The sequence below is a fragment of the Polypterus senegalus genome, chromosome 3, assembly GCF_016835505.1.
Source record: "Polypterus senegalus isolate Bchr_013 chromosome 3, ASM1683550v1, whole genome shotgun sequence".
NCBI classification, from domain to species: Eukaryota; Metazoa; Chordata; class Cladistia; order Polypteriformes; family Polypteridae; genus Polypterus; species Polypterus senegalus.
The window spans coordinates 245,977,798-245,994,880 of record NC_053156.1 but is presented as its reverse complement, the minus strand read 5'-3'; the positions used below and the strand labels follow the sequence as shown (position 1 = coordinate 245,994,880).

The window sequence follows — 17,083 nt, the reverse complement described above, 5'->3', positions numbered from 1 at the left end:
TAACACTTGCTTTTGGAGAATACTGTAGCATCAAACATATCATTAATGGCCTTCTTATATTTTTTTGCCCTTTAAAGTCTTGATTCTGTTCCTATCACACCTAGGTTTTTAAAGAGTTTATTTTTATATAGTATAGCATAAATGACATATGCAACCAGATGCTTCTGGTTAAATATTTTGAAAATAATGCTGATGCATGTGACAGCCCTTGTGATATAGGCTATGTAATTTTATGTTCAAAGCCAAACTTTGGCTAGACCATTACCTCTTTATTCCGTCCAGAAGCAGCTTTATGAAATTGATTTTTAGTTTAGGTTCCAGTGTGTACAATACTTGTAATGTAAAGCAAATTCATGTCATGTATTTAAATTTAGCTTGATTTTTTTCTCATCATAATAAAAAGGAAATCAATCAAATGATTCATCACTGTTGAATTCAGCTCAGTGGAGCATATTGCATTTCTTTCCATGACCACACACTAAACTTGAAAATACTAAATGAAATCAAATAACCAATCATTGTCAAGAGGTGGGAACATGGAGCATTAACAGAAAGCTCTGGAATATAAAGTGGTACATCTTGACAGTTCGCTTTGAATCAGTTAGCTATCTTCTCCCAATCAATAATAAATGCTCTCAGTTGGCTTCCACACTTTTATAACTTCATACTTTGCACTACATTATTTGCAAAAACAATGTTTTTTGATAAAGATCATATTATTGGCCCAACTAGTAAATAAGACCAGCAGTGGAGCTGCTGCTAGTCTCAAAATGTGGTGGAATGCCATCTTTAGTCAGCTGTAGCTCAAGAGCATCTTCATGGCTCTTTTGTTCTTTCAGCATCAACATCTATCAGATGTTTGGCAAAGCACATATAAAGAAGAAAAAATGATATAACAATATGATCTGTCAATCACAAAGGACAAATGAGATTTGAGGTACTGTGATATTGATAGTCTGAGTTGGCTGCAGCTTGAACCCAGGACTGTTGATAGGCATAACAAGTATGAGCCAGGCAATGAGAACACAGAAACCAAAAAAAGGTAGTGTTTCTATTCCTTAACACAAAAGTGTAAAACAGTGCAGTACATCATCTCAATACATACGAAACAAGTGATACAGAGGTTAAAATCTATAAATACGTAATTCCATAAAAATGACGTTAAACTCCACTGGCAGGTTCTGTCCTTTAAAGCAATCCTGAGCCACAGCACTTCCTTCTAAAAACTGATGTCTCCAACAGGTGCAGTCAGCCTTTCACAGGCTTGGTTCACCAAACTATTCCAGGCCTTGAGTGGGGTGCTGTGCCAAGCCTTGCTTCTGTCTCCCACCACAGTTGCTCAGCCTTCAGCCAGGAGATGTCCAATGCAGCATGTCACTCCTGTTTCCAGTTGTGCTTAGCAAGAGCCACTTCTGCCCTACCTCGAGCACCGGCCAAGTGCTCCTCCTCACTGGACACATTCCTTGCTGCCTGCTTCCCCTCCAAGTTTGCACTGGCTCCACCACTAACTTGCACCTTACGTTCATTTTTTATTTAATCTCCAATTCTCTGTTTCTTTTTTTTTCTCCATTTCCTGCTCATGCTACTCCTTATATAAATCATTTGGGCACATGTACCGTGATAAGGATCCCGGTGCACCAACAAGAAATTTGCCTGCTGTTCACATCCACACCTGAATGCCTTGCCAGCCAATTGCCCATCAACACCCCAGAGCTGCTCAACCAAGCTACCAAGTGGACAGGCACCCTTCTGGAACCCCTTGCGGTCCATTTCATTTATGTAAAACTATGCCTGGCCTTGAACCTCTATCATGCACTGTACCATAGGAACCCAAGCTTGGTGATCACATTAACATTGAGTATTTAGATAGTTATAATAAACAGCTGTCCACACCTTGAAAATTTAACCACTCTTTTAATTAGAAGCAAAAAAAAAAATAAACTACTTAACAGTAAATATTTTCAGTAAACATTTGTAACTCTTTAGAAAAAAAATATTTTCTCTGTAAAATTTTGTGATTTTCGTTTTCCAGTATATTTGCAGTAACTCTTTCTAAAGTGCTTTTCACATTATACAAGTATAGTTTTATGTAACTGTTAACCAAATATACCTAGCTATGCGAAATAGAAACTGCAAAGCCTTTTTTCTGATTTATAGTATTTCAAAACAAGTCAGGAAGAACGTACTCTGAAGAATATGAGGTGTGATCAAAAAATACGGTGAATGTTTCAATTAAAAAAAAATGCTTACATTAAAAGACACGTTGCCATTAATCCCCTCACTTCGAACAAACACACTTATCTCCTCGTTCTTGACACTTTCTGAAGCAGTTCTGGTAGTCCTCTTTTATTGATTATCTTTAGTTGCCCTGCTGGTTGTTTAACAGGTTCATTATTTTTGTTCCACAGGTTGTTGTGAAAGCTGTTCACAGTATAATCCATTGTATATTTATTACTGTAATGTTTAGCATAATTCAAGTGATACAAAACCAATATCAGTTCAAAAATGACAATGGATAAATTATTATATGGGCACATATCCATCCATCCAACCTGCTATATCCTAACTACAGGGTCACAGGGGTCTGCTGGAGCCAATCCCAGCCAACACAGGGCGCAAGGCAGGAAACAAACCCTGGGCGGGGCACCAGCCCACCGCAAATGGACACATATAATCTCAAAGAAATATTGCCTCTTTTAACCAACAAATAATTAATAGTCTTAGATTAGAAAATTGTGTTTGACTTGAACAGGGGCTATGCAGATAGAAAAAGAACAGAAAATTACATTATTATAGTTTAAATAAATACACAACTTTGTAATACAGAATATATGTGATACAACAATTATGCAGCTGTAAGCTTTCAAATATTATTATATAAAATACTCAAGCCTTGAAAATATTATAAAATAATTTTGTACCAATGCTATATAAAAAGAAACTTTTAAAAACATTGTGCATATTTGCATAAGGATAGATTCAAGACTTTGTGAACCACAAACATCTTGGCAAACCTGTGAATTAATTTAATTTCATTCCCAATAACAAAGGTGTAAATAGAACTTACAAAATGTTTGTACATATATTTATTACCGTGGCAGGTTCAGAGTAGCATTAGAGTATGTAATCACTAAAGTTTTTTTTTTTCAGTGCATTATACATGTAACATAATTCAAATTGATTGGACTGACTTACCTGCATTACAACTATTATAATCAATAGCAATGCTAAAGTTTAATTTAAAAAAAAAAACTGCTACATTAATAAATATATTCTAATATGTTACTGAACCTTTTTATGTGAAATAGTCAAAAATTAATATTCAGTCATCATCAGTGCAAATGTTTGGTTGTATAGTAGTGTATAAACTATTGTTTTGTGTAGTCTGGAATATTAAACTAGCACAGTAGAAAAGGATACTGTGAAAAATGTACATAAACTGCAGTGGCAGTTGATTTAGGAGAATTCCAGTGTTTTTAAAAGCATTTAGATTAAAAAAAAATCATATTTATACTAAATTCATGCAAACAATATGCAAAATTAAATATTTGCTTTTTTAGTACTTTAAAGTTCCATCATAAGTTATTTAAAGAGAGAGTGAGAGAAGTTTTATCTCAAAGGGGCTTGGTCATTCTGCCTGAGGACTGAAAGTTGTGACATTACAAAAACAAATCATTGATTAGGGTAATGTGTTGTGAAAGTTTAAACAACTTAATGGAATAGTCACTAATGCAGAGATAAAAAATGTGTATTCCACCAAAGACATTGTTGATGGGCAAAAGCCAGGTTGTTAACAAAAGGTGTCATAAGTACTAAGTAAAAGTATGGATTACTCATTGTAGTTTAAATTCAGATGTTGATAATAATGTCTTATGATATATTAAAAAAAGTATTGTGTATGTTTTCCTCTGGGGTGTCAGTAATTTACAGGGAGGGATTGTGGATACCATATCCTAAATGTTTTCAATCAGGTGCTGGTCAGCATAGGGAGCTGATGTCACACATTACTCCCAGGAGTTTGGTCATTGTATTGTTGAAAAATAACATTAGACATGTCTTGACACAAAAGGTTATATAAAATGAGTAGCAGGATATACAGTAAAACCTCGATTATCTGTCAGGGGTCAGGACCAAGGACGTGATGGATAAAAGAAAAGACGGATAACAGAACAGCCACTTTATCGACTAATCTACATATTGTTTTAGTCATATTTATTTTTAAAACAAACTAAAATATACTAATAACAAAATTAATTAATTCATATAATATTGTAACGACCAGCGTAATATGGAAACAACTCAGAGGTACTGGAGTTTTCTATGTTTTACTCGGAGTCTTCATTCTGTAACAAATGGTGCCGTTATCTGGGTTATGGAGCACACCTCCAAAATGGTAAAAGAAAGCTTTCCCTACAAATCAGTTTATCTCCTGCCACTCACGTTCGCTTTTTTCTCTATACCACAAACACTCCTGCTTATTATCTTCTGACTTCTTACTCCAAACTTTCTCCCACCGCACATTCCTTTTTCTTCTCCTAATAGACGTGTCCACACCTTACAGAGCAGAAGCCCTTCGCCCAGTCCCATTACAAACACCTTTGATTACGCACTTTCATGCCCTCCAACAGCGCATCACAAGCTGCCTGCACGTCACAATATATTAATAAAACATAATAAAACAAAATTTAAAAAGAAAATTACAATACAGGAGAACATTAATTCATTAACATTCCCCTCAGTGGTTTCCATTTTCAATACAAATTTTCAATTTTGTCGGCGTAATGCTTTAGTATTGTTCAAATTTCCTCCTAGTCTGTAAGTTGAAACAATTGTTTTTTAAACATTTAATAATTTCAGTTTTTTGTGACAATTCCAACACTACACGCTTACTTCTATCAGCCACAACAATGTACTGTATAGTAGATTAATTATAATAAAAGAGAAAAGCTACAAAACGCTATTAAAACTGAAGGTACGTAACTGACACTGTGATTTCAAAATGCAGTCTGACACAAAATAACAGTGTTTTTAACATAAATAATGAAAATAAGTCAAACTTTTATTAATCTTGTTAGTTTTATTGTAATCAGTTGGTTGTCGCATATATAATTGATTGCTCTGGAGTTATCGGCAGTTATTCAGTTACAAAGAATTTGAATGTGTACCGGCTTGGCTTTTGACAACAGCACAGAAAAATGAAAAACATTTACAGACAAATATTGAATGACATCTTTTGTTTCTGTGTCAAACTGGAGATAATTTCACACTTAAAAATGAAACTTGACTGCGTCAGTTACATTATTAAAAATAGTTTAACATTTAACCTTTGGTTTATTTTTGTAAAAATAATTAGCATAATTCTTATACAGCCAAAGTAAAAAGTATGTGAACCCATTAGAATTATCTGGTTTACTGCATGAATTGGTCATAAAAAGTGATCTGATCTTAACTAAGTCACAGGTACTGATATACAAAATGAGCTTAAGCCAGTGACTGACAAAATATTCTACTCCTTCATGTCTTTATGTTACAAATGCATTCAACATTCACAGTGGTAGTGGAAAAAGTAAATGAACCTTGGGATTTAATAACTGGTTGACCCTCCTTTGGCAGCAATGACCTTAACCAGGTGCTTCCTTTAACTGCAGATCAGACCTGCACACCATGCAGGGGGAATTGTAGCCCATTCTTCCCTGCAGAACTGCTTTAACTCTTCCATATACAGTGGACCCTTGACTTATGAACTCAATTCATTTGCGAGGGCTGGTTGTAACTCAAGTTGGTTGTAAGTCATGACTATTTTTCCCATAAGAAATAATGGAAATACCCATAATGCGCTCCGAACCTCCCACAGCAACACTTACTTAACCTTTTCATAATAAAAAAGGGTTGTATAATGTGCATAATTTACGAAACACCAATATTTTTTCTAATGTACTAACCAAAAAGTTATAAAAAGTGCCTAGCCTACCAGAAACAAAATTTCATACTGTACTCACCATTTGATTTGACATCTTTGGGCTGCAGGAAGGGAGGAGGAGGAAAATGAAACGGAAGGTGGTTATTGTTTAGAAGGAGCCTCCTTATGCAAATCTTTTCTTTGTAAAATTGTCGAGATGGTGGATTTCGACATGCTGTACATATTAGCGAGATCGGTCACGAATGCCACTCTCATATTTCCGCACAATTTCCTTCTTCGTTTCGATTGTGATCGCTGTTTCTCAAGTTAATAATGACAGTAGTCGAGCACTCAGTTCAAAGCTGGCCGTGTTGTGAACTGCTGTAATAATACACTCCAAAGCAAGCCGGTGCTGACTCAGCCTGATGACATCTTCATGTGCCGTGCCAGCCCGCCAGTTAACATCCCTTAACAATCGCTTTCTTTACCTTCGTTACCTTCTCTTCCTTCCTTAGCAATTATGCGTCTTGCTTGCCATGGTCTTAGTGAATTATAAATATATAGATAGATTACTGCACTGACTGAAATTACGTCCACAAACGCATGTATCTGGGCTCCGACTGACGCTTACAAACGCTCCAGGCTGTTTGTTTACAGTCGCACAAGCAGATACACATGACCGCATTTGGGTTGTAACGCAAGATGTTGGTCGTAAATCAAAACAAAAATTTTGGTCGTAAATCAAGTTGTTTGCATGTCAGGCCAGTCGTATGTCAAGGGTTGACTGTACTTTGGTTGTCTTCTGTGTATGGCTCTCTTCAAGTCATTCCACAGCATCTTAATAGGATTGAGATCTGGGCTCTAACTGGACCACTCTAAAAGGCGGAGTTTGTTCTTCTGAAGCCATTGTGCTGTGGATTTGCTGCAATGTTTGGGGCCGTTGTTGCATCACCCAGCCTCTTCTGAGCTTAAGTTGACAGACAGACACCCTCACATTATCCTGGAGAATTTGTTGATAAACTTGTGAATTCATTTTCCCCTTAATGATGGCAAGCTGTCCAGGGCCTGATGCAGCAAAACAGGCCCAAATCATGATGTTTCCTCCACCATACTTTACTGTAGGGATTATGTTTTGATGTTGATATGCAGTGCCCTTTTTACGCCAAATGAAGTTCTGCTTGTTCCTCCCAAATAGTTACATTTTGGTTTCATCACTCCACAAAACATTTTCCTAGTACCATTGTAGAGTGTCCAAGTGCTCTTTCACAAACTTCAAGAGTTCAGAGATGTTCTTTTTTGATAACAGTGGCTTCCTTCTTAGTGTCCTGCCATGGACTCCTTTCTTGTTCAATGTTTTGCATATAGTTGACTCATGAACAGATATGTTAGCCAGTTCTAATGACTTCTTCAAGTCCTTTGCTGTCAATCTAGGGTTCTTCTTTACCTGTTTGCTGACTTTGTGTTGTGCTCTTGGGGTCATCTTGGCAGGTCACCCACTTCTAGACAGATTAGCCACAATACCAAATTGTCTCCATTTATAGACAACTTGCCTAACAGTAGACTGATGAATATCTAAAATCTTCAAGATGACTTTGTAACCTTTTTCATCCTTATGTAGATTAACAATTCTCGATCATTTAGCTCTTCAGACAGCTCTTTTGTGCGAGGCATGATTCCCATCTGGGTATGCTTTTTGTCAAAAGCTCAAACTTTATAGTGTTTTTTTATCAATCAAAGTAATTCTAGGCCACACCTCTGAACTCGTTTCATTAAACGAACTCCAAGTCTGCTAAATTCTGACTGCAATGAGCTTTTTAAAAAGTCATTAGCTTAGGGTTCACTTACTTTTTCCAACCTTCAGTTTCACAGTTTGAATGATTTATTCAATATGGTCAAAAATTCTCTGAGTTATAGGAGACTGTTTGTTCATTATTGTGACTGACATGAAGATACAACCATGTTTTATATGGGAATTAGACATAAATATAGATAATTTCTAGGGGTTCACGTACTTTTTACTTTGACTAGATGTTTTCACTGAAAACTGACTTTCTTCTAAATAAAATTCTTGCTGCATGGTTCTGTCACATTTAGTATTTCTGATTTTGTCCTCAGTTTACTTTTACAGTTCCTGGCACTTTGACATATTTATTATGCAGCATTTTTAAACTTTTGTAATTCTATTCTGTGTCACAGAGGGCCAGACTCTTATCATAGCAACACTTAGTGTAGTGCAATTCACCTAGTTGGAGAGAATGCCAGACTACCGCAGAGCCAGCTGACACACACATTGTATCTTTGCTCACACTTACAAAGGGCCAATTTGAGATACATCTTAGCATATTCATATTGTCTGAATATTGCCTTTGTTATTTTGCAATGAACCTATCTATAATCATATGTCCCAAAATGGTTATTACCTTGTATGTGCTTTTATTAGCTGCCTCTTCAACTTTGTCCACTCTAGTAGTATCTGAGCCTGCCTTGTTTTGCTTCATACAATTAGCTTTTAAAAGTGTTCATTTGTTTATATGTGCATATGGATCAAGATGAGAAAAGAATGAGGTCCATAAAGTAAAACTGAATATATAGTCCATTTATGTAACTTGGATCATTGGAATTGAATTCAATTGCCAGTCTCATTTTGTGGTGAAAATATTTATTTATACTCTCCAATAATCTAGCATGTTTCTAATCAAATTCTTTTTAACACTTATTCCACATCTGTAAACCAAATAAATATATAATTGTTAACCATAAGACAAAAACACTGCTAGGCTGAACCTAGATCACGCCTGTTATTAAATGAAAAAGTTCCAAAGCAATATAGTGCCAACTAAAATAACATGGCATTTTCAATCCAGCTTAGTTGTGTACATTCTAGAGAGCCGGAGCCTATCCCAGCAACAGAGGGTGCAAAGCTTGCAGTGTCTACTCTGTTACACACACTCGTAGCCATACAGAGCCATTAGGTGCTTTCCCACCACCAGAACTTTGTTTTCAAGAACCAATGAGTTCCTGCATGATACAGACCTCTTGTGCTGCCTGTCCACTTTTGTGTATTGTATTCCCACAGCACAAGAGGAATTCTAACATTTATGGAAAATATGTGATATGTAAAATGGGGTGATACAGTGCAAAATGAGGTATGTTTTAAAGTTCATATGGGACAACTCCAACGTCCAACCCATGTTTTGACATGCTATGAATTTAAAGGGGGGTGGTGTTAATGATTTGATATGGTGTATGGCTTGCCGCACCAGGGAATCAACTACAAAGAGTCATGCAGTGCAAAGTGCAGTACTTCATCTTCACTGACAACTCTCCAAAGTCCAAACTACTAACAGATTTGTAAGATGGCTCCAGTGCTTCTGGTCAATCATTCAGCATAATTCATCACCCAAGCCCAAAGTTATGTACCCATGATAGTGCCTGGTTGAACCAAAAGTACATACCCTGGAGTAGGAGCTAACAAAAAAGATAATTAGAGTTATAAATGGCCCAATTTACTGCAGTGGGAATGCTACAAAAGTTCTAAAAAGTTCCCACGATGAAAAAGCATCCTTGTGGAATGACCAGTTAAGTGAACCCGCACATCTTTAGGCATGTGGATGGAAAACAAAAGTACCTAGAGGAACACCTGACTTAGGCACTGGACAGAATATCGTAGTCCATCAAGACAGTGACTCTAGTTGTTTGAGGTGCCAGTGCTATTCACTGCACCAGTGTGTCACCCCAACATACTTAGACTTAAACTGTACACGTTTCATATTGTAATTTACAATGATTCAATCCTAATTCCAAAGTGTGCCACTTGCTGTTTGACATGCCTTTTAGTGCAGTGACTGTGAAGAAACAGACTCTGAATGGTAGTATCCCAGTTTATTTCCAAAGTTATGTACTGGTTAAGGATACCCTGTAAGTGCATATATTATTAGTTGAAACATAGACAGGTTAAGTGACTTAATCAGGTGTAGAATCAATAAACTATACTTATAGTTTATTGATTTATAAATTATAATTTATAATATTGATTTATAAATTATAATTTATATCCTATTCTCTCACTCTCTCTGAATAATTTGTTTTAATTCATCTACTATTTACTTCAGGACTTTATTTTTGATCACTTTAATACATAATTTCTTTTTTGAAATTATTATTTCATCCTTTTGACTTTTATAAACACACAGTACATTGTGTTCCTGGGTATGCCTTCAGAAAAACATAGGCTCCTATTGATTATGCTTGAATTTGGAAACCAGAACAAAATCTTTAAAAAAATTACAGTATTTCTTCTATGATAAAAATGTGTTTTCTTTATTTTCTTCAGGCATTCCCAAGAACGGTATTTTAAATTGGTTTACTATTGAGATATTGCTGAAGCTAATAGTCTCTTTTGTGTATTTTGTAAGACTAATGCATGTCCCAATTTCTTTTTTTCCTCTTTATTTTCCCCTGCCTCCCCTCACCTGTAAGCAGTTAAAATCACAGTCTTTCAAACCAAAAAAGGTACAGAATCCTTTGGCAATGGGTGATGTAATAGTTAATGTTTCCTTATTCTTCTGCACTAGCAACTCAGGAAAAAATGCTTACTACTCTACTAACATTTTCCAAGTCTCTGCATGCTGGTTTCTGAAACTATTGTAGTTGTGCATTTTTGATACTTAACCTCAAAATCTAGAGATTAAAATTATTAATTAAAACTTCTTATTAGTTTTCCTATGTGTGCAGTTACATAAGCAAGGGTTTATAAAAAAGTGCAATTTTTTTGTTATGTGATTGATTCTCTTTTGTTTGTTTTTCTTGTACAGAGTAACTAGATGTGATAGAGCATTTTGTTTTCTAAACTCAATCAGGTATAAGAGAACCTTGCTTATCATTAGCATTAGATAGTTATTTATAATTTTGCAATTTTTTTGCACTATTAGTCTGATTCAGAGTGACCCTGGAGGCAGACTCCTTTTCTAATATTATGTGTTTATTTTATATTTAGAACTGTAGCTCTGGGTGCTCCGTGTGAGTACACAAAAAGCTTTTACCACCATACACTTAATTGGAAACAGTGTTTTTGATGCTCTAATTTAAAAGCATAAAAATAATATTACACAGATTTTGTAACTATTTCTTGCTCTCTAACATTCTTGAGCTGCTGCTCATCACACATATACTAGTAAAACACCAGAAAGGTACTTCTTAGCAAAACTGTGCTTGGATTAATTTAACAAATTAAACAATTAAGGCTAAACTATTGTTTTTGTTACTTGCAAATTGGTTTAATTAGAGCAGTACCCATCACTAAAACATATAAATGTGTTTGTGAGCTGCATATGCTTATTTTTGCTTTTTATTTGTGCCTTTTATTTCTATTTTATTGTACTTTTGAACTGTGGTTAGTTTGGCTCTAGTAATAGAGATTGGAATAGCAGCCAAAAATAAAGTGCATCCATTATAATACCCTAAAGTATACAATATATAAGTAGGTTAACATCCTCTCCTCTCTCTCTCTTAGATAATCACATTCTATTTAATGTACCTACTATATGTTCTAACACATTATAGTTTCTCTTATTTTGCAACTTTAAGCTGACTCAACTGCATTAAAATTTATTCTTGCTAAAGTCTGTTTTTCTCAGATTTACATGATCAGTTTTGTGTATAATAAACATTTTAACCTAGAAAGGAAAAAGTTTAATAATTCGTTGTACTCAACATGTGAACAGTAAGGTTTGTGCAATTTACCTTGAGTTTCTTGTAAGATGTGCTGGTGTACAAGTAAAGAAATGCAATCATAATTTTAATTTAAAAAAAAAAATGATTGAAGAGCTGTTTTGAAAGATGCAGTGGCTTGGTACTCTTTCCTTTATGTAATAGAGTCTGTATTACTTGAGAGTAACTAGTGGAAATCATGAAGTTGAATCCATTAATATGTACACTCCTACACCAATATGTGTGTGTAGTTGTGTATAAATATTATGAACAATGTAAAAACCCCAAGGGAAATCCCTGAAGGTTTATTAACTTGTTTTGCTTGGAGCTACCAATGAGGGGGGTTTATTTTGCATTTCTTTGAAAACATTAGCATTGTACAAGTGTGCTAACAAAGTTTAGTATCCAAAGAATAAGTACTCTTTCTCTTTTACTTTCGGCACTGTAGAGGAATGTTTAAGTGTCACTAAATGATGGTCACTCTCACAGCTAAAACAGTAATGCAGCAAATTACTAGCAGTTGATATAAAATTTAGTGACCTCTGTGCCTAGGCATAAAAAGAGAATCTCTTATTTATTTCTGCATTTATAAAGTAGCTAAAGATAGGAGCATTTTAAAGTATTAGGATGTTTGGAAGTGTATTCAACAGCAATGTTTTATTTTTATTTTTTACATATACTTTTCTAATTCTAATGTAAAAAATAATCAATTTAGAGAGCATTATGACTTCCTTTTACATTGATTACATGAATGAAAATTAACCAGAATTTATTTTTGAAGTCTCCTTTAGTTTGAGGAAAGGGGTTTCCAATATTGCACTTAGAACTGTTGTTCTAAATAGAGTTAAGACTCTCTGGCAAAAATAAAAAACATGACTTTGCAGTTTTTGTTTGGTGTTGTATTAAGTTGGTTTGAATTTCCAAGCAGCTTTCTAGATCAGTAGCTCCCAACCTATATTTCCCAACATCACCTCAGGTGTGCCTTATAATTTTAGCATACAATCCTGTTTATGTGTTGATAAAATGCAACTAAGAACATAAAGAAATGTTTCTTATATAAAGAAACATTGAACTTGAAGTGATAATAAATAGTTAAAAATGAATGTTAAAGCTTATTATAGAAGAATCTTCAGGTAAAATGCAAATATTGAAGTTAATGAAAAATGTAAATCAAATATCTTTATGAATATTAAAGGGAGATACTGTAATTATTGAATAATCTGCTTTTTCTTGAAAATAACAATTCATAGTGACATTTTTAAGACATTCTGTAGTATTATTATTATTATTATTAAAAACATGTTATTTTATCCCAGGGACAAGAGTGTGTATTACCTAGTGGCATACATGGTGATCTTGGTCACAATAACATAGAGAACAACATTTATCTGTAGAAGAAGATAATTGTGTCTGTTCAGATATGTTTCAGCTAAAGGTTTTGTTTAAGACATTATTTTACTATGCTTGTCATTAGTTATTTTGTTACATTGCAAAAAAAAAAAAAAAGTAAAACTAGTTATGAAAAAAACATTGGGAGCTACTGTTTTAGACATAATATTTACTAACAAAGGCTTTCCGGTATTTTTTTATTGAATTAAAAATAAGGACAGGATATAGTGCAATTTTGAACTACATATCTATAGTTTGTTTTTATGAGTGATGAAATTGCACATTTAGCAGAGCTGTATATGCAGATATAATTTATTTTTTAATGTATACACACCTTAATCAGCTCATTTTATAATTATTAAATCCTAGATGTGAAAGTGCAGAAGACAGGAGTCATTTTGAGGAAGTGACAGCTTTTAGCTTTGAAGGTGTGGGTTTGTGAAAATGAAGCACATATTAACAGCTTTGTGTTTAATCTCCTGCAAATTAACAGTGACTAAGAAAATATCTGCTTGTCCAACATAAATATGCTATATAACAAGGACTTTTGACATCAAAAATGTATTTATGTAAAATTTTAAAGATTTTTTTTATTTTTTATTGTATGTTACTTATACCTTTATCGATATGTTACCTAGCATTCTAATCAACCTTTATTTGACAAGAATGCGAGAAATAAGATGCATTTTAAATCTGAGTCATGTTGTAAACTTGTTAAAATAAAAACTCACTAAGATTATTATTTTTAATTGATTCTGATAATACAGGTAGTTAAAGTGATAAAAGTATAAAACAAGTGCTGAAAAGGTTTCAAAAATAGACCATTAATGTGCGTAGTGTTCTGGTTTTAGAGAAGTCAGTTATGCAAGTGATTTTTATTTTGAAAGAGTGTGCATAGAATTTAATGTTCAGAAAACTAAATATATCATTTTTCTTTTTGATTATATGATAATTAATTCTTTCTTTTTTGTGTAATTAATCCTATTTTGGTAAATGTGCCGTTTTCAAGTATGAAAAAATGTGTGCTGCCTCATTTAATTTCTATAGCAACTGGATTATATACTGTAGTTAATGTAAAACTTGCACTTCAAACAGGTTTTTATATTTCAGTTCATATAGCTAAGGTTTGTTTCTTATTTGAATCAAGCAAGTTTGTGCATAACCAAATCCATTGTTTTCTACTGTAAAATAAATGTATACACCTTTTTCCCCAGTAATTTATTGTATGAAATGACAATTCATCCACATGTTTTCTCTAATGTGACAAAAAGGTGTCTGTTGGTTTTAATTCCAACTAAGATGTCAGACATGATTTTTTTTATACCTGTCTCTAAAACCCTGAAGATACTCTGATGATACAGTTGTACCATTGTGTACTTTTTGATTGCATTATTTTTATTGAATATTTATAGTATATTGGTAACATGTTTGGGGGAAAAACATGAAACACAGCCTAGTGTAATCTATTTTGCAAAAAGGTTTTAAACAAGACAAACTAATATATTTTTGGCATCTTTAGTTTGAAAATTTTGGAAATAAGTCATATGAAGTTGTCTTTTGTAACTTAGTTAGAATTAAAATATACAGACACTTTTGTACACCAGAAACTTTAAGGTTATTCCCTTCAGCTGGAATGCATATTTTAGGTTTGACTAACTTTTATGCTTATATGTATTTTCTAGGGTAGTGCATCCTATACACCTACTGCTCCTGTAGTCATGCTCAGTACCATGACTGTGGATGTTATTTGTGATAAACTGAAGCAAATTGAAGGAATAGATGTGGCCATGCTTCCACAATATACATCTACAATCAGGAAGGTAAATACACTAATTTGTGTTGAATTAAAATGTGCCATATATGCAGGGCTATTCTTAGCAGTTTGTGGGCCCTACGTGGTTCAGAAATATGCAGAGCCCGGATCGGGAGGGCAGAGCACCCCCTGAGCTCAGGAAGGTGTTCTAATAAAATGTTCGGAAAAAGCCTTAGATGACCAGTAGGCCTACATGTACGCTTGTGTGTATTCAGAGTGCTAAAATATTGATTTTGTTCTGGATCTGGTAAAGGCTGGTAATCTAGGGATATTTCAGGATTTTATGGGGATCTCTCTGAATGAATCCGAATTGAATCTCTAAAATTAAAGTTTGCTATAGTGCATTTGACAAAGTTATGACGGCGTGGCAGTATTATTAGGGATTTAGGTGAAGATTGCAATTTGGATAATAAATTACCATTGTTAATAAGACTAAGAGATGCACATTCCAGACTGAGCAATCGCTAATTACACATTCTCAGTCCCACAGCCACACCCCAAATTCCCTGCCTGCTGCCCCCTGCTCCTACCCTTCCCCTCCGAATTCGACTCAGAACGATAAAATTTAGGATGAGGAGGGTTTTCGTGACACACAATGTGGGGGACTGGCACAGACGGCCCCATGCACACAGCCCGACACCAAAAAAAAAAATTTGTAAGTCCCGGCCATATGCGGATGCATAGTTCGTGTATGCCTAAGAATGTCCCTGATATATGTTTGTCAATCCTTACTCCGGTTCAATGGTATAAAGGTATAAATTTACCTCATTTATACAGTACTTACATTTACAGTTTTCTGCACTATGTTACTTGTTTAAATGTTTGTTCATTTTATTTGTTCTTGAAGGGTACATTTTACTATTGCAAAGTAATGGTAGTCAAGTATTAAAAGAATAAGTTATTTGCCGAGCTGGTACCATTGCTCCCTAAGTGTACCTCCACAGTCAGCTTTTCATGGCATGAGTAATATATGGCCATCGATGTTTCTTGTTAATAAAGAGGAACAGAGTGGCCTATAGCATTCATGATTTTCAAAAGAAAAGTACAAACTTTAATGTGAAACCATGGAAATTAAATAATATACTTTAATTATTCAATTTATGTCTCGTTTTGACTGAAATTATATATTTTTTGTTTTACATAGGCGAACATAAATGGTCGCGTGCTATCACAGTGTAACTTAGATGAACTGAAAAAAGAAATGAACATGAATTTTGGAGACTGGCAGCTGTTTAGAAGTATGGTAAGTTTTGTTTAAATGATCTATACAGTGTTGTTTTTAAGTATATTTCACAATGGTGATAATTGTATACAAGCACAAATTGTACTCTTTCCATTTAAACTATATTTGTTTTAAAGCTATACCTTTCTACACATGACAAATGATTGAAGTGTACCTGACTCTTGTATGACCTTTGATTACACTAGCTTATGTTATAACAGGCATTTGGATAGCATACCATCTAAGCTACAAAAAAATAAAATCTTTTAACAGTAAGTTAAAAAAAAAAAAGTGACCAAATTTTGCAGCAAAAAAATAGTACTGTTAGCCATATTTTCTAGATGCTGACTTTAAATTGTGTTTGCATGACTTTACATTTTCAGAAATTTACCATACATTTTTAATCTATACTAATAAAAGGCAAAGTCATCACTGACTGATTCACTCACTCACTCACTCATCACTAATTCTCCAACTTCCTGTGTAGGTGGAAGGCTGAGATTTGGCAGGCTCATTCCTTACATCTTACTTACAAAGGTTAGGCAGGTTTCATTTTGAAATTCTATGCGTAACAGTCATAACTGGAACTTACTTTCGTCCATATACTGTATACCGGCCATAGCCTGCAGCTTGGTCGCCGTGTGAGGTGAAGTTGTGTCTCACATCATCACGCCTCCCACGTAATTGAGTGCCTGCCCATATAAGGTAAATATTTGCCGGTAAAGGACTGTGCTTAGCATATTCATAAGTGCAGCTACTGTGGAAACCCTCCCTCAGCGAAAGTGTGAGAGAAACTTTTAAGTGCTGGGTCTGAGCTAAAATTAAATAAAGCCGTGGACATCGCAAGATCAAACAAGATATTCGCGAGATACAAGTTTAATGAGAAGATGCAGGGTATAAAGCCTCGATGCTAAAGACCTGGCGAAGTCATGGAGAACATGGAAGGACAAGTTCACATTATACACAAAACATGCAATGCCGGAGGCAGAGGGAAACACTAAAGTCAGATTATTCCGTTATCTTATTGGAGAGAGCGGCAGAGAATTGTGTC

At 34.5% G+C, this 17,083-nt stretch overlaps 1 protein-coding gene across 12 annotated transcripts in view; it reads left to right on the top strand.

The window, feature by feature from the left end:
- LOC120526030 (kinase D-interacting substrate of 220 kDa B-like) overlaps positions 1-17,083 on the top strand; it is a 149,332-nt gene that overhangs the window by 113,659 nt on the left and 18,590 nt on the right. For 4 of the 12 annotated variants that reach the window (XM_039748864.1, XM_039748859.1, XM_039748861.1 and 1 more), the window contains exons 27-29: positions 10,379-10,411; positions 14,680-14,817; positions 15,955-16,053. In XM_039748864.1, coding sequence (XP_039604798.1) covers positions 10,379-10,411; positions 14,680-14,817; positions 15,955-16,053 — 270 coding nt within the window. Of the gene's footprint in view, positions 1-10,378; positions 10,412-13,366; positions 13,426-14,679; positions 14,818-15,954; positions 16,054-17,083 lie in introns of those variants that run through there. The other 8 variants (XM_039748868.1, XM_039748867.1, XM_039748866.1 and 5 more) reach the window with 4 other exon arrangements.